Genomic DNA, 17,422 nt, shown 5'->3' with positions numbered 1-17,422 from the left:
TGTAAGGTGAATTTATACATATTTTGGTTGAATGGTAATAAATAGATAATCCATGATGGCTAACTGGTTAACGTACTTGAGTTGTCTTTTTTAATAAGATATTCATCGACTCCCTAAACACCAATGCATTTATTTTTTCTTAACTAGTAAAGCGTGTGATTCTGGCCTTCTGGGGATCTTACGGACTATTGCCCCATTGGGTTATTTCGTAGTGATTAGTAACGTGTAAGACTTGGATGCAATACAGTACTGTTGCAGGGAAATTGAATCGGCCAGTACAGTAGCGTGCAAACTTGAAATATGTGTTCATGTGGGTGTGGATTGATGCTACAATCCCAGTCATACATTACTGATTTAAAGAAAATCAGAATAGCAACACATAATATGGCATGGGGAGTTTATATCAAGAAAGAGGAGAGCTCAAAGGAACTATGGAAATTAAACAAACTTTGCATCACTCCAGGAACAGCTCAATGAATAGATTGTTGCTAGACAGTTTTCTCAGGGATATTAGGAAAAAGTAAACAGAACTGGAAAAGACCATGCCATGGCCACTAAATCAAACAAACCCTATATGTCATCCCAAATCTGTTGAAAAGTATTTGCAACCTTATTGTGTGCTTCAACGTTATCACAGGGGAAAGAATGTTTTAATCAATTAAGGCTGTGGTGTCAAAAAAACAAAATAAAATTAAGGCTTGAGAGCAAGTGACACACCGAACCTTGGAGTCTTCTCCAAGGCCTTGGTATCAAACTCACTCGAGATTGACAAAACTGATTTTGGTATCACCTCGTGCTGTAAGAGAGCACCTAATTTGCCGTGATTGTTGAGCTTCAGCTTCACATTTGTCAGGTGATCAATAGCGCACGACCCGCCAACTGTAAATGTGTTCTCATTGGTGGAGAACCTCCTAACAATCTCTCCTACTGCAGCAGTCTTCTTCAATGCATCCAGATGCTGAGTATATGATGCCTTTATTGTGTCCCCCTTGTCTCCCCTGCAAGAAGTAAAGAACAAATATGAGAAAATTGAGTCTTGGCCTCATATGTACATGGGGATGCATTAGCTATCATTAACTCACAAGATTATAGCAGCGCAAGATTCGGGTCTTGTTACACTGATACCAGCAGTATACTTCGTTAATTTACCAGAAGCAGTTTCATAACCTGCTTCAGCACCAATAGCAAAGGTTGGAGTGCCAAGGGTAAGAGAAAGATCAATGATGGGTGACTGATTGGGGGCAGCAACAGCTGCAGTGAAGGTTGCATGGTGGTGAAGGTACTCAAACTCCAGCTGCATAACACAACACAATAGAAAAGGTGTGTTGTTAGAAATTGCCAGTACTTAAACTGTCCTTTACGGATGAGATTTTCACCTTGCCAGAATTATAATCAGGAAATTTCATAGAGGCAACGGTCTTCGATGATGGGACAATGTTGGTGAAAGTCAGAGTTGTAAAGATCTGCAACAAAAAATAGTAAGCAATTTTTTGGGGTGAAAATAAGGATATTTTTGAAAGGAATAAGTTGGTCTTAGCTCCCCACATGTGATTCTGTATCAACTTTGACATCAACCGTAGTGGTCTTATATTTGTATTGCACTGCTACATCTCCAGTTGAAAGAGCTCCTTTCTTAACTGCAGTTGGTGTTATGGTCTACACCACACAGTAGAAATATGAATTACGAAGTATACAAAAAGCGACAAAATCTAATGGTTATCAAATGAAAAAACAATACCATTTCATATTGACTCTTTACTTATTAGCTTAGCCTCCTAAAATCAATGGCAACCTTCGAAGTAACTAGACATGAATATAAAGTGTCTAACTGGTCATTTTATTAATTTATGAAATGTAAGCAATTATGCAGTTTAAAAATTACAAAGTAACAGATGTAGCTAGGGAAGCCTGTGTTCATTGTTGATTGTAGAGAGTGGGAAGGTTCAGCCCCTCCTATTTCTGATGTAATCTTGTCGGACATTTCCAATTAAGTAATGCATGGGTTTGTTTTAAAAAAAATAAAAAAAAATAAAAAAATACAAAGGTTCCATATTAAGTTTAGTTACTAAAGGCATGTAATGTGAGCATGTACAGATATATCAGGCTTAACTATGGCCAGACAAGTCGTTTAGTTCTATAAATGTCTCTCCTATCTTCAAGTCATCCATATTTGTTGTAGCATTGATGGGTTTCAACCTTTCAAATCACCAAGTCTCCACCACAATCCTTACCAGATTTAATTAGTTAAAAAGTTCACAAAAAACTTTTTTCCAATTCATCCACTTGCTATTTTATAGACCTAATGTTTCAATGCATGCATTAGAAAATTACATGCTTGTTGTCTAGCAAGGTCTAGAATATATGAGTGAGCCTGAATAAGAAGAAGAAAGATTGCAACGAAAATGTGACTTCATGACTGGTGCATTACTGCACCATACCTCCCAAAACTGGGAGCCGTTGTTTCACAAAGACCTTGGATTCAATTTTCATATTGAACCATTCAGTGCTGCCTGACTGATGTGAGACTCAGGGTTGTCATAGCCAACCTAACTCAAAGGAGCAATGCTCAATATTTATAATGAACCCCCAAAAGCCAGCCCAACAGATGTTGGACTCTAGGTTATCACAATTGCATAACCTCACCCTGTCACTGTGAAGCAATGTGGATTCTAAAGGTGGTGTTTCCAACAGGATATAATACAGTGTCCTTCCAGACCATAAGGACCTTTACCTGATTAGTTTGGGTCTTTGGGATAATGGATATCATCACCAACACAAAATATCCAGTGAATCAACCATATGCCAAGTCCTAATGTTCAATGGACGAACAGACAAACATGTGGAGAAATAGATTGGACCATATAATAATGTAACAAAGACAGAAAACGACTTGTGAGTTCCAAATTAAGAAAACCTGGAGTACTTTATACAGCTTAAAAAGAATTCTACTCAAATTTGAAAATCAATATCAAGAGGTAGTAAACTGTAAATATAACCAAAGCCAAGCAATTTAACGTTTCTTACGTATTATACTTATTTTACTCCACCTTCATTGCTTAAGTAAACAGGGATACTTTCATAGCATAGACTGATTAATACACCATAACAATAAATTCAAATCCAATAACAACGAACAAGTCGATGCAGAGGGTAGTAATTATGTATCAAGCCTAAAATTTGGAAATGAGCCGTACAGAGCTAAATCTAGCTAAGACGAGTACTTACATTCTAATGAAAGCCTAAGTGCCTAATTAACCTATATCAGCAAAGGAAACAAAACAATCACCATTCACCAGAAAGCAGTCTATTCAAATTGAATGAAGAGAAGTCAAGGAATTCGTACCACTCCGCAGTCACTGTAGGTCGACACAGATATCTTCTGATCCGAGATATAGTCCTTCGTCAGCAGATCTATGCGTATTATGCACGAGAAACGACGTCATGTTTCGGAATCGAAGGATTTACACACAAACACAGTGTACGCGAGCGTATAGATACGAAGATGGATTAGAAGAAAGGAGGATCTGAAATAGATTTACCTTTGGCCTTCTTGCCAATACCGGAGAAGAGACCAGGTCCGGTAGTCATTTTTGTCTGAGGCCGATGAGATCACCAGAGATGGAGCGTATTGCAGAGAATCGGGAAGGCGGAACTCTGAATCTGGAAACCGAGGAGGAAGACAGCTCCAAAGAGAAATTCGTTTTTATTGTTATTATTATCATTTTATTTTTTAGTGACCACGAATCCTAGTAGTAACCGGGAAGTCGGGAACGGGACGGATTTTGGTGGCAGACATATCTCTACCGTTGATTTTGTCCTCCTTACTATTTTTTTTTTGTTAGACAATATATGCTTTTATTTTGTAAAGAAAAAAATGTTAAATTAACCTCTTAAATTAAGCAAATAATGTAATTGAATATCATAATTATTTTTGTAAAGCTTCATTCAACCTCTTAAATGGATTTTTTTTTTAAAATCTTAAATTAAACTTTGATTTGACACATAATTATTTTTGACAAATAGACCACTAAACCATAGACCAAAGTCTAATTAAACCAATGAATAAAAAAAAAAGAATTCAATTAAATTACTCAACATTCAAAAGTCATCTAATTTTTCGTCATATACCCGATTGTTCCAGGTTCATGCATGTTAAATTTTGAGTGGTTCATGAGATTTTATGACACCAACAATTAATTAATAAAATAAAAAAAGTATTTTCGCATCATATGTCAACGGCTCTTATTTGACCTGCATGAGTTGAAACAACCGATTATATAGAAAAATTGGATAACTTTGAATGTTGAGTTGTATAATTGAACTCTTTTTTTATTCAGTAGCTCAATTAGATTTTGGTATATAATTTAGTGATTTAATTGACATTTTTCCGTATATTTTTAATGAAGGATAGCTATGTGTCAATGGAAAAAAATAATACATAAGAATTGTATATTTTTACGGGCAAAATCATTCAAACGTTGTGATGCACCTTTGCGCGCTTTGTTTTTGTTTTTGCCAATGGTGCACTGCTCATAAAGAAAAATAAAAATCAAAGGTCTTCACGTGAGAATAAAGAGAAGAGCGTAATAGCCAATGGGACCAAGTCTGCTCTAAAGTAGTCTACGAAGAAAGGTTAAATAAATATTTAAACTTATTTAGATAAAATTAATATAAGATAGACGTGATGTGAACAAAATATTAAAATTATTTTAAAATTTGAATTCAAACTATTTTATGGGGTATAATTTATTATTGTTGTAAATTTCAGTTATTAAATTTAAAAAAAAATTGAAAAATAAAATATTTATAATTTTTTCTAATACATACTCTGTAATAATGTTGGTGAGGTTAATATTACCAACATGTGTCAGTGTGTGTCACTTGATAATAGGCCATTGGCTTGAGCTTCGGGTCAAACATGATGAAAAGTATTAAGAGTTGCGGAGTAATCTTTAAATTGTTGGTGTGTTTGACCCATCCTCACTTGAAACACGTGACTGATTCCAACTGATAGCCTTGAGGCACATGAAATCAATTACAACTGACTTATATTCTCATTGTCAGTCCTAATTACTGGGAAAATCATATTGGGACAAGCACAATTAAGCTATTAGCTCTCTTGTAATGGCTAGACACCATCTTATATGAGTTTATAAATTAGGGGTTTCGATGCGCCCGCCTCACTACAACCTACGGGTTGTAAATTTTGCGAGCATTTGCAACCCTGCACGCGCGATAGAAATCTTCAACCCTAACCCGCCTCATGCAGGTTCACAGGGGTCACAATAAGCTAGCTTGTGGGCCAACTCAATTTTTTTTAAAATGTTATTTTATATTCTAATAATTAATTTAAGCTAAATAATATTATATACTTTTGGTCTTTAAAAAAATTCTCTGTGTTGATGTTAATTAAAAAAATTTATGTTTTTAATATATTTAATGGTGTATATATTATTGTTGTCAGCCTGCGAGTTGGCCCGTGTGGGCTAACTTGTGGTAGGCCGCGAGGCTCACATTTTCGCTAAGCAAAATTTTTAGGCACAAAGTTGCTCCACCACGAGGCATTTTAAGCCTTATACGCGGACTTCTCCCACGTTTACCCCCCTACTATAAATACAACATACATGCACAATAAGAATGGTCAACATTCTGCTTATTTGAATACATCATTTCATTAGGGTCACCCCAAGTAACCAAAAACATTTGGTGTTTCCATTACTCTGTCATTTACACTTTTGTTATAGTTTTGTAATTACCTCACGGTTTATGTTGGGATTGTATGTCAATAAAATCCAGCAGATGTAAACAATTCTTAAATTTAATATTTTTAAATAAAATAACTAACTAATCCCTATTAATTAAAATGTAAATTAAATTAACTTTATTTATTTATTATTCTAGTATAATGTTTACATATATTTAATATATATTACCTTTTTTTGCCTCATTTTACCTATTTTATTACTTTCCCTTTTCAATTGTCACAAAATATTATCCACTTTCTTAAAATAAATACTACCACCTTGAAATAAAAAAAAAATAATATTAAAAATGTAAATTTGAAATACAAATAGAATAAACATAAATAGTGTACCACAATAACCAACCACGCACGTACTATTAAGGAAAAAGGATAAATTAAAATTTAAAAAGAAAATGCAAGGATTGGGATGTCAACGTTAGACATGTTTTTATACAACAAAATTGTGTTGCAGATGTCCTCGCAAAGATGGCACGGGAGAGAGTAGATTGTTGGACAAATAATTAATTTAAAATATTTATAAAATAATATATGAATTTAGAGTTAATTCCATTTTTTATCCTAGATATATAGGTGACAATCAACTTCACGTCTTTTTTTATTAGAACATCCATTTTTGGTCATAGTATTATTGTAACATGACCATTTTTGGTCCTTTATCAACAAAAATGTTTAAATATAGTTAAATACAATGGCATTTCGGTCTTCAATTATGATTTTTTTTTCAAAAAAATAAACATAAAAAGTATAGCGACAATTCAACGATTTTGTTGATGGAAGACTAAAAATGGTCATACCACAATAATATTATGACTAAATGAGGATGTTCTAATAAAAAGTGGATTGTCACCTATAAATTTATGACTAAAAATGGAATTAACTCTATGAATTTACATGCAAGTATGATGATATGATAGGGATGTAAATGTTGTGAGTGTCACATAAGCTATTGTTCTTAATTATACCGCTTTTTAAAGTACATGACTAAATTAAACAGAATTAATATAAAGACTAAATTGAATAAAACAAGATAATATGTATAAGGATCTTGTACTCGATCTTGTAGGTACTTTGACCAAATTTAACTAATAAATTGCTTACCAAATACCCTGTATGTATTACCAACTCCATAAAAATATTTGAAGCAAACTTAAAATAATAATGCCTTAAATCCACATGTGAATCCCAACAAATCAATTATCATTCTTAACAAACACTTGAAGATATGAACCTACTAAATTCACGTACACACATACAAAGCTTCTTGATCTACAAATTAACTCCAATTTGGTGTAAAAAACCCCACAAAACCGATCAATTTTGGATGGTGACGTTTATATGGCAAAATAGGGTGATGATCACCGGCCATCGCCGTCGCTCAATTCCGGCTTCCACACACTAGCCCACACCACCGGCTGATTCTTCCAGGACAAGAATATTCCGGCCGAAGATTCCCCGGAACACTGTCCCATTGACCATCCTTCTCTGTACCTCCTCAAAAGGGCGCGTACGTCATCGCACACTTCATCACCGTATGAAGCGGGGCTGAACCCCCCTGCATGGAGGCGGTGTGACCAACGCGCCGCCGTCTCGCGTCGCTCCACCGACTCTGACGGCGGGCACGCCACTAGGTCGACTATCGCCCGTCCGGCCTGCCGCTCCAACATCAAACGCTCGTTGCTCGTTTTCGGGAAACTTTCCTCTAAACACTCGAAATAAACCCTAAACCACCTCAAACATTCTTGAAAACCGGTTAAAAATTCGGACCCATCAACGCCCACGTCAAGATTAGCCTCCTCCTCCACCACCGTCAAAACCCTCGGCTTTAATCGCCGGAAAGTTGATATCAAGTGGCCCCGCCGGCTGTTGGGGACGGAATGTAACGCCCCCACGCAGTTTATTGCCAATGCTTCATCTTCTTCCACATCCAATGCAAGAATATCGAATTCAGATAGATCACCTGCACAAAAAATGAATTATTTTAGTACTATTGACTCTGATACAATGTAGAATCTGTTCATATATATTTTCAGATGAAAAAGTCACAAGTGTACTTCCCACACCAGCTCGATCACACGGTCTTGACAAGTCTAAACTTTAATGATTTTACCTAATCAGTATTTTACAGACTTTCCCTGTGTTGGTTATTAAAATTAATGGCTAAATTAAAAAAATTACTATAATTAATGATTAAATTGGATAAAATTAAACCATTATATTATCTCCTTCCCAAAACAAGCTATATATTCCTCTCACCTGTATGATATACAACGTTGAACTTAAAGGGCACACCCATAAGTCTAGCAAACTTCTCCATCCTACTCCCAATCTCTTCCATCACTGTCTGGACCGCCGGAGGCGGCCCACCACCGCCGCCGGGTTTCCGGACCACCACCGTGGTGAGCCGTAGACGAGGCGGGTCGTCAGTTCGGGTAGCGAGCGATTCAAGAAAAGTAGGCCACTGCGTGCAAAAAGTGTTGCTTATATCAACTATATGAATCTTGGATTCACCGTCAACGGCGTCCATGATCGCTCCGTTACACGCAACGTGGCCGAACGTGGCCCACGGGCTCACCTCCTGGAATTTCAGCGCCGTCTTCCTCGTCGACTCGAACGAGCAATTCCTCTCCGACGCCGACGCCGACTTCCGGCAATTCCGCTTGCCGGAATCCGTTACGCGGCTAAAAAGGGCCTGGAGGAAGTAATACGCCAGCTTCTGATCGGTGTCGCCGTACGGAGAGCTGATCTCGTTGAGCACCCATATTAACTGCCTCACGCGCGGGGCGTTCTTGTCGGCTACGGCTCTGGCGGCGTGGAGCAGAATATCGGCGCCGGAAAAATCCGACCCGGGATCGAGACCCGGGGAGAAGGAGAAATGATGATCGATGGGGGTTTGGTGGTGAGAGTGATCAGAGAAGTGGTGGGGATTATAAGAGGAAGAGGAAAAGTCGTCTTCATTGTTATCCATGAAAACAGGAGTGAATAAGCATTGCTGTTGTTGGGAAGTTGTGGAAGAGTTGAAGGATTGATCGTCGGAGTGTTGAAGGGTGAGTAGAGGAAGAAACAATTCATCCATTTCAGCTTACCCAACGAGGAATCAACAACATACATTAAATATGTATATATGTGGATGTGTGTTAGATTTGACCAGACACAAATTAAAATATTATGTGTATATATGTGGAGTTGTTGTCTGATGTCGAGGGAGTACGAGAGAGGTAATCATAACTCACGATTATTTAATCGCTTATCATGTGAGTGTATTCATGTTTGGTGCTTATAAAGAACCCATCATATTAGGTATGAGTCTATACGGGATTCACTATATGTCATATGAGCACAAGTGTTTGACTAACCGTCAATTATTAATTGACATAGTTGTATTTTTTCCTTTCATCGAAACAGAATGGCTAGTTATGTTACACTTTTTTTTTTTTTTTTTGCCTCTAAACCTAATTTTTTAGGACTAAACTTGTAAATTTATCTCAGTTTCCTCATTTTGTCATGTTTTCCTTCTTGATATATTGGGGGAAAATTACACATTCAAGGTATTTGGGTCAAAATTATAATAAATTTAGAAAAAAATTAGGTGTTTCGTCTTGGTAACTCATCTACTAGAGATTTGTGAGGGAAATATAAGAAAGGAAAGATAAAATTTAGGTGAATTTGTCTTGAGAAATTAAGTTTTGAAGAAGAAATTAGTAATCTCTAACGATTATATTTCAATAGGACCGGAAAAAAAAAATACAACACTAATAATTGAAGGATCAAAATTTGATGAATTTATAAATATCGAATTGAGTCCAGTATGCTCTATAAGTAGGAATCAAAAGTATTATTTCCCTGCAAATCCGGGAGTTGACACCCATTTCAAAATGCATTTTCCTATGTATTGATGTCAATTAATGATACAGGGACAACGTTAATTAGAAAGGGGATAAATTAGAGTCTAATATACTTGCTGGTCCTACAAGGTGCAATATCAAATTAACATATACTGTATATAATTAAGAATCGTCAACACCACAATAATCATGCAAAGAATTCCGTAATAAACTGGATTACACCCTACGCCAATTTCTTATGCAATCAAAAGGTAGACTTGATTATATATTATCTCTATCTTCTCAGTCAAATTTGTTATATAGATTTTTTTAATACGATTTTTTTCTACTGTGAATATCACACAAGGGTAAAGCTTATTCTATGTACACTACACTATAAGATAGTGGTTGTGGAGTTTGTGATTTATGAGCTATATTACACATATGTAGATTGTAGAGTTAATCTAGTGTACAGTGTACTGTAATTTGACTAGGGTTTCTTCTTCACCCAGAAAAGGCAGATGGGTTAGTTTAAAAAGGTACACACTGATGACTAAACAATGCTTAAAAAAGGAGTAGATGACCAAAAAAATAAAATTAAATGTTTGTAAGTATTAGAAGGCATTCGACCACCAAACTGTTCTTTTCAATGAAGTGGACCATTTTTCAGTTAATTTATGTTATGGAAACAGTTTTGGAGGGTTTAACTAAAATAAAAAATTGTAAGTATTGACTTGGCGTGGCTTCTGTGACTGTGGGCATCAAATTTTTTATTTTATTTTATTATAATTGAAACATTCTTGGCAATATAATATAATTGTCATTCTATTTATAATTAACTTAACTGGAATGTATTGACCAGACGGATTCATAGTTGACAGATACAGTCTTCAATTGAAAATTTAGAAACATTCAAACATCCAATTGGATAGATCCAAGAATTACTGAAAATTTTGAGATCTCTAATCCATTAAAAAGTACGTGTTAACCGATTACTTCATGATAACTTACATTTTTGCATGAATTTAACTACGATATTAAATTGAAAAAATGTATCCTGGTTGTTTTAAAAAAATTTTAAGATATTAATTACATTGTACGTTTATTATTTATATACGAAGTAAATTATACGCCAGACACAAGTAGCCTCAATCATTTTTTTAAAAAGGTAGTAAAGGCTTAATATAAAGTAAAAGCATAATAGTAGATCACTTTAATTTGCTGAGCAAAAGAAAGATTTAAAGTAATGAGAAGTTGCAATCAGATCGATCTCAGGAGCCATTTTCCTCGCTGGACCTGTTTTCAAAAGACATAATATGGTTTCTGCCTTAGAGACCCACCACAATGACCAATTCTCATTGGCCAAGTCCCCAAAATGGACCTGCATTTTCCATGAGATTACAATTGAATCGTGTTTGTCCCGAATATAATTTAACTAATCAATTAATATAAATAAGTTCATAAATTTTGTTAGCGCTCAATCGCTCATATAGCGTAAGATTTGAATCTATTCGATAAACAAAAAAAAAATGTAAATTTAGCTTTGTTGTAGGCAGTAATATACAATATTTGGACATGTAAGCTAGTTGGGATGTGTCCCAAGATTTGCATATGAAAAATAAATTGATAAAATCTCCCATTGATGGAGATGCTTTGATCTAAGGTAATATCTAAAGTAGCAAATTAATGACGCTGCTACTGCCGACAGGAACAAGGAATCAAGCTGTGTGCTACACAACTCCAACACAATTGTTCATCAAATCATTTCAATGTCGGGTTAATTAGTATTATTTTGTTGCATCAATTCATTTCAATATTGTTGGGTTACTATGGAGTGTTACTCGGGGAATAATTATGGTAGATATTGTGATCTAATTAATTAAGGGGCCGCCGATTAATATAAATCCGTAGCAGAGTTACCAGAGGTCCAGAATTGCAAGAGAATGCTTGAGAATGATCAAGAACGCTGAATTGCTTTGTTTTAGAAGTAATTGCTTTGTCCTTTTTACACACCCCTTCAAGGATTTTATACACTTACTAGTCATCACATTCTTAAAAATCTACAATACAATTTTGATAAATCTAGACTTTTAAAAAATAAAAAAAAAAAAATAATGCCTGATTTCCTTAAGCATTGAACGAACTTTCCTAAATCCAATCTTCATACAAAAATATACTACTCATACTCCTAAATTTTATTCCTAACTTCTACTCCACACAATTTTGATGTAACATTTTTATTGAGACTCACAAGATGAAAATAACTAATCATCAATTGTTACATTAGGAAGTAAAACCGAGGGAATAAAAATATGGAGTACATGTAGTAGAATTCATTTTTATACCATGCCCGAAGATGTCAATATGGAGGCCTAGCCTACACTTCCGCTTTGCAATTATTATATCATGGATCAAAGATCACATTCTAATTAAGGTGAACTACAAATATAAAGTCTATTTTTAGTAAATTGAATGTTTATTTTCAATAAATTAAATGTTCATTTTTTAAAAGATTCATTTTTATTTTGTGTATTGAATATTTTATTATTTGACATATTACCTAAAAATAAACTTGCAATATATTACTCCGTAAAAATGAATTTTCACTGTACTAAAAATGAATATTTATGTATAGTTCACATTGCAATATAGACCATGGTCCAGAGAGTATAATTTGTCTTCGCTTTGAGCCAAGGACGAGAATTGGCAAATTATTGTGTGGACCACGGTTCAAAACTAAGTCGTTTTGACGTTAGAGAGAAAAAAAATTTGTACCCCGTGCTTATGTGTTGAAACTTCTAGGATAAGATAATATATTTTATATGAGTTAGAATAATATATTTTGTGTTAAGTTAACGTATTTTATGAGTTATAATAATATATTTTATAAGTTAAAATAATGTATTTTATGTATTTTTGAATTGTGGTTCACGTAATAATGATGGGACGATAATTTGGGTGGGCTGAGGACAATGGGCGAGGTCCGGGGATCTTTTTTAGGCCTACCAAACAGGTACAATATGTGTTCTCTTTCATTTGAACCATAGTCCATTACGGAAAAGTTTAAGATTATTTTGGTTGGCTAGCTAATTAATGTTTAATTCAATTATAATTTAGAAAACGTTGGAATAACCAAAAGAATTTAAGTATAATTAATTAGGAAATTAAATTTCAAAAAAACAGAAGAGATTTTACACTTTCTTTATGACGACAATGTCTACGTTTCCGTCGCCATCCACCTCTTTCGCATTCCCGGCTTTACCTCCGTCCAATTTTCCGGCAGTTTCCTTTGGCTTCTTCTTTGATATTCTAAAAGTGCTTACCAGTCCTCTGATAAACCTCCGCGGGAGATTGTATTTTGCGACTCCCGGAATCTCATCCTGCGACCATTCCGAGGAAGAAGAAGCCGCCATATTCGATCTATCTTTGTCAGAAACAATCCGAAAACTAGAAGAACAAACGCGTTCTCTCTCCGCCTTATCAATCCTATTACTCTCAGAATTAAGCCGGAAACTTCCAGAAGAAACCGAGCCTCTTTCTCCCTTGCCGATCTTGTTTTGCAGCGAGCCTGCAGCAAGGCGACAGCTGGCGGAGCGACAAGAATTATCCGTCGCGACGTCGTTTGGTTCCGCCAGAAACTTTCTCATGTCGCTCAGCTCTTTCTCCAGGCTCCGGATGCGCGAGACGGTGGCGTGCATGGCTTCCTTGAGGTGAGCCGCCTGGCGAAGAGCCGCGTCGCGCTCCAGGACGGCGCCGAGGGTCATTGAGGAGGTTTTGGTCCGGTTTTCGGCGTGATTATGGTGGCCGGCGGCTGAAACGATGGAGCGCCGCGTGTTGTGCTGCTCCACGAACATGGCTTGGACCACAAAGCGTAATGGCATCCTTGGGTTCTGAACTGCATGCATGACAACCTTTGGAGAGAGCATGGCGCAGTTTACGTTGTTGCAGATTCCCATTTTCTGTTCTTCTGTCATCTTCCCATTGTATTCCTGCAAGACATGACAGCCAAGTTGAATTCATCCATAATAAAACTAAATCCACAAAAGACCACAAGACAGTAAATCAGCCTAGTTATCTAGGTGACTAAAATGGCTAATAGGCCGTCATTGCGATAAGTCAAATATGTAGTGGACTCTTTGTAGGTATGCACTAATAAGTCTCTGCCTTGTCCATTATTTATCACTCAAGAATCAACTGGACTGGCTGTTACCTTAAGATAGAGGTCAACAAGCTTGTAAAGCAAGTCATGGCTGCAACTCAACCGTTGGTTCAGGGACTCGAGAATTACTAAAAAGTCCTTGGGTTTCAACTCTTTAATGTCGCCCATGCAACTCGTAACTCCGTGATCTTCGTCCATTACCCATAACGCTTCAACACATCTGCTTGCAAGACACGCCGTCGTTTCGGACACCGGGAGCAACGACAGGGAAGACCGCAGCAAAATCAGAGTGTATTCATGTTTAATCGCGACGGCGCGTCGGAAGTAATTTTCTGCTTTTGTTGCCAAGCCCTCTCCGCCGGTCATCTCCAGCAGCTCGGCGGCCGTTCGGAGTGCCGCGACGTTGAACGGCGTTATGACCAAGTCACCATCGTAACAGAACTCGACCAGCATAGTGAAGGTTTCGGGCGTTATCTTTAACGGCGGAGGGAGGGTTAATTCTGACACTTTCTTCAGCTGCCGCTTCAGGTACCCGCTCCTAGTCGTCAACGGCTCCTGTGGAAAATTAAAGGAAAATACAATTAATGCCCACAACTTTTACATTAATTGCGCAAAAGTACACTGTTTTTCCTCAGGGTGTTGGGTGAGCATTGAGTGCCATACCACTTAATTTTTTTAATTTTTATTTTTAGATCAAAGGGATGAAATTACGCACTTAGGTATGCCAATTGCCAAAGAGAATCTAGTCGAATAGTTGACTCGGTAATTACAAAATTTTAAATGTGACTCTACGTGGGAACTATCTATTGATTTTATTGGTTTAAGTCAGTTGAGCTTCTTGTGATCTTTTACCAATTAAGATCAAAAGACGGATTTCACCTAGAATGGGACTTTTTAAAAAATTAATAGTATTAAATATTTATCTTTTGCCACAAAATAGACACGAACAGAATAGTTGTGAATCAATTGGTGGATACAAATATATGGAATTTAGTATCTTGTTTAATACTTGTTGACTAAGAAGTGCATGCATGTTATTGACATTTGTCAGCAAATAAGTTAGAAATCTTATCAATTTGCTACCTTGGACCAATAACAACCTAATAGATTAATTAGCTAATTTGGTAGTTTGCTGACCTATTTAATGTTGATGGAGATGTAACACCTGCCTATAGTATTTTGGTCAATGCTTAACAACTCTCTGTTCCCTTCCAAATGGAAAAATAAAAAACAAAAAGAATCATGGAAAGGAGATAATTCCTCTCTGGAGGAAGCAAGGGCAGATGCCTTAGGAAAAAGGTAGAGTGGTACCACGGACTAACCAAAGTCGGATAACAATTCAAAATTTTTTACCATTATTTAAAGTGTATATTGAGTAAATTCTGTGCATTCAACCACACTTTTGTGGCATAACAATTCAATTTTGAAATAAAAACTTAATGTAAATATCATTGGTAAAATAAAAGAGTGAAGGAAGTGTTTTAATTTTTAGTCTGATCACAAATTTCCTTAGTACTAGAATTATGTTAAAAAATGTGACAAAAAGTAGCTATATAAATTTTAAGGTACAATATATAACTACATCCCTAGATGTCTTAACTAAATCGGCCGTATAAGTCTTACCGTCCTATGTCATGTCAAAAATAAATGGGACGAGATATACTTGGTTTTTTTTATTAATAAATTAACATTTGAGGTGTTAAACTGTATTGAAACTGTTTTCTATTTTAGAAAAACAATATTTTATTCAAAATAGAGTTATATTTAACAATATTTAAACTGCTTTGTTGATAAATAACTAAAAATGGTCATGACACAATAATTTTAGAATTAAAAATGAATATTTTGATAAAAAGAAAGTGACGCCTATAAATCTATACCAAAAAATGGAATTAACTTTTCAAAATTAATACAAAATTTGATTTTAATTCAAGCAAATCATCAAAACTAGTGCAAAATAGTTTTTTTTTTTTTTGAAACAGTGCAAAATAGTTCAGAAATTTGTATACCGCAATTAAAATCAGCGTACCTTATGCAAGTGGAAACGCAAATTTTGAACGCATATCACCACATCCGTTTCACGTCCGGCCGCTCGACGCCTTTTCAGTTTCAGAAACATATACAGTTATACACACAGAGAGAGATATATAAACAGCGAGAGAGAGAGAGAATACTGATGAATTACCAGGAATCAACACAGGAAAGGAGAGGAGTCACCGGAGAAGGGGACGAAAGCTCAGGAGAGAGAGCAGAGATGGAAGAGGCGGCGGAGTCTTCGTATATTCTATCTTCGTCTTCTTCCTCGTAGATAGTCTCCACAAACCCTAGCTCATCGCCGCCGCGTTTCGCCGCTTCCTTGGCCGCCATGCGGCCTAAAACCTTTGCTTCCTGCTGCATCAAGTGGAAGCTAAGCTAGACAGTGTTTGTGTGCTGGTAGTGAGGATCAATCGGATAATGGTATACAGTGTAACGCCGTGTGTTCGCTTAGGGTTCAATAAATATAGGGAGAAATAACTGTAGCAGGTTACAATCTGGTGGAGTGTATTAAATTGCCTTCCCCTTTCATGTGACGGTTCATAAATAATGTATCCCTCGCTTTAATACATCATGAGAAATCAAAATGGAAAACAACTCAATTTACCTCTCCGATGTGAAATTTCAGCGCACACCATCCAGTAAAGAGAAAGGGATTAATTATAAGCGTGATAGAGATTAAGACGTATGCAGTGAATGATGAAAATTGTATAGATTTTAGGTAGGATAGTTGATTTGGGGTTTGACATTTTGATTTATTACTTAAACATCTTGCTTGTAATTTGAGAGTAAATTTTGAACATCAAAATCTGATTAACAAGAAAATCTCAAAAGGGCTCCACACACAACACCATGTTATGGACACGTAGTCAAAAATATTAAAACTGGACAAGTATCCTTGCTTGCTGGTAGGTCGAAAAGGAAAATCATCACTAGTTATACCATGGACCAGGTCCACCTCGCAATGTGGATTCGTCACAATTTATATACTGAATGTTCAGAATTGTATTCAATACCTAAATTGTGAACATTCAGTAGGTAAATTGTGTATTTTGGACCCAGGCTCACCTTGCATGCTAGACCCATGTCCACAGAATAATTTTCCGAAAATGATATACAAACTTTCATACAGTAAAATTTTTATCACGTGTCATAATTTTATTAATAAAAGTGAAACAGACTAATCAAGACTATGAATCGCTCTTCTTTCTATATGAATCAGAACACGTTATGTGAATATGGAGTAAAAATGTGATAGAAATTAAGAGTATGTGTAGTCAATCCAAAAATATATATTCACCAAACTTCATCAAACCCTAACCAATTTCTGATGAACTATATTATGATTAGTTGTTAGCTTGGTCAAACAATCAATGAATTGTTGACTTAATGGACAATGCCACAGTACATAATTCATTTGTCAAGGGATAATATTCTCACCGGCAGGTGAGGCAATATAATGATATGGAAGGTTTTCCAAATGTTATACATGGATTAAATGATAGTTACTACTCTGCGTTATGAAATCGACCAATATAATGCACCTGTTCCTCTACGGACTACGAATGAGTATATATAAGTAGTGTTTTGTTTTTGTTTTTGGTTTTTTTTTTTTTTTTTTTTTTTTTTTTTTTTAATGAATCT

The 17,422-nt window shown here is 35.9% G+C and overlaps 3 protein-coding genes across 3 annotated transcripts; all 3 read right to left on the bottom strand.

The window, feature by feature from the left end:
• Positions 1-430: 430 nt before the first annotated feature.
• On the bottom strand, positions 431-3,719 carry LOC116020988 (mitochondrial outer membrane protein porin 2-like). The gene is made up of 6 exons (XM_031261575.1): positions 3,540-3,719; positions 3,344-3,411; positions 1,546-1,656; positions 1,377-1,463; positions 1,083-1,294; positions 431-998 (listed from the first exon to the last, which is right to left on the bottom strand). Exons 1-6 carry the CDS (start codon positions 3,586-3,588, stop codon positions 692-694), a joined length of 834 nt encoding a protein of 277 aa, XP_031117435.1. The 5' UTR covers positions 3,589-3,719; the 3' UTR covers positions 431-691.
• A 3,360-nt stretch (positions 3,720-7,079) lies between these two features.
• Positions 7,080-8,967, bottom strand: LOC116020982 (protein SHORT-ROOT-like). The gene is made up of 2 exons (XM_031261568.1): positions 8,018-8,967; positions 7,080-7,721 (listed from the first exon to the last, which is right to left on the bottom strand). Exons 1-2 carry the CDS (start codon positions 8,835-8,837, stop codon positions 7,120-7,122), a joined length of 1,422 nt encoding a protein of 473 aa, XP_031117428.1. The 5' UTR covers positions 8,838-8,967; the 3' UTR covers positions 7,080-7,119.
• Positions 8,968-12,726: 3,759 nt separating this feature from the next.
• LOC116019342 (BTB/POZ domain-containing protein At3g49900) lies at positions 12,727-16,293 on the bottom strand. The gene is made up of 4 exons (XM_031259510.1): positions 15,930-16,293; positions 15,774-15,843; positions 13,796-14,299; positions 12,727-13,574 (listed from the first exon to the last, which is right to left on the bottom strand). Exons 1-4 carry the CDS (start codon positions 16,139-16,141, stop codon positions 12,777-12,779), a joined length of 1,584 nt encoding a protein of 527 aa, XP_031115370.1. The 5' UTR covers positions 16,142-16,293; the 3' UTR covers positions 12,727-12,776.
• Positions 16,294-17,422: the final 1,129 nt, after the last annotated feature.

This window comes from Ipomoea triloba, chromosome 5 (assembly GCF_003576645.1).
Source record: "Ipomoea triloba cultivar NCNSP0323 chromosome 5, ASM357664v1".
NCBI classification, from domain to species: domain Eukaryota; kingdom Viridiplantae; phylum Streptophyta; class Magnoliopsida; order Solanales; family Convolvulaceae; genus Ipomoea; species Ipomoea triloba.
This window is presented reverse-complemented; position numbering and strand designations above follow the sequence as displayed.

Coding starts and splice junctions, on each gene's coding strand:
- LOC116019342 (XM_031259510.1), bottom strand. CDS start 16,141: ATGCAGCAGGAAGCAAAGGTTTTAGGCCGCATGGCGGCCAAGGAAGCG. Junction 14,300..15,773: donor TGCGTTTCCACTTGCATAAG/GTACGCTGATTT, acceptor AATTTTCCACAG/GAGCCGTTGACGACTAGGAG. Junction 13,575..13,795: donor TTGTTGACCTCTATCTTAAG/GTAACAGCCAGT, acceptor CATGTCTTGCAG/GAATACAATGGGAAGATGAC.
- LOC116020988 (XM_031261575.1), bottom strand. CDS start 3,588: ATGACTACCGGACCTGGTCTCTTCTCCGGTATTGGCAAGAAGGCCAAA. Junction 3,412..3,539: donor TATTGGCAAGAAGGCCAAAG/GTAAATCTATTT, acceptor TAATACGCATAG/ATCTGCTGACGAAGGACTAT. Junction 1,657..3,343: donor CCTACAGTGACTGCGGAGTG/GTACGAATTCCT, acceptor TGTGTGGTGTAG/ACCATAACACCAACTGCAGT.
- LOC116020982 (XM_031261568.1), bottom strand. CDS start 8,837: ATGGATGAATTGTTTCTTCCTCTACTCACCCTTCAACACTCCGACGAT. Junction 7,722..8,017: donor CAACGTTGTATATCATACAG/GTGAGAGGAATA, acceptor TTTTTTGTGCAG/GTGATCTATCTGAATTCGAT.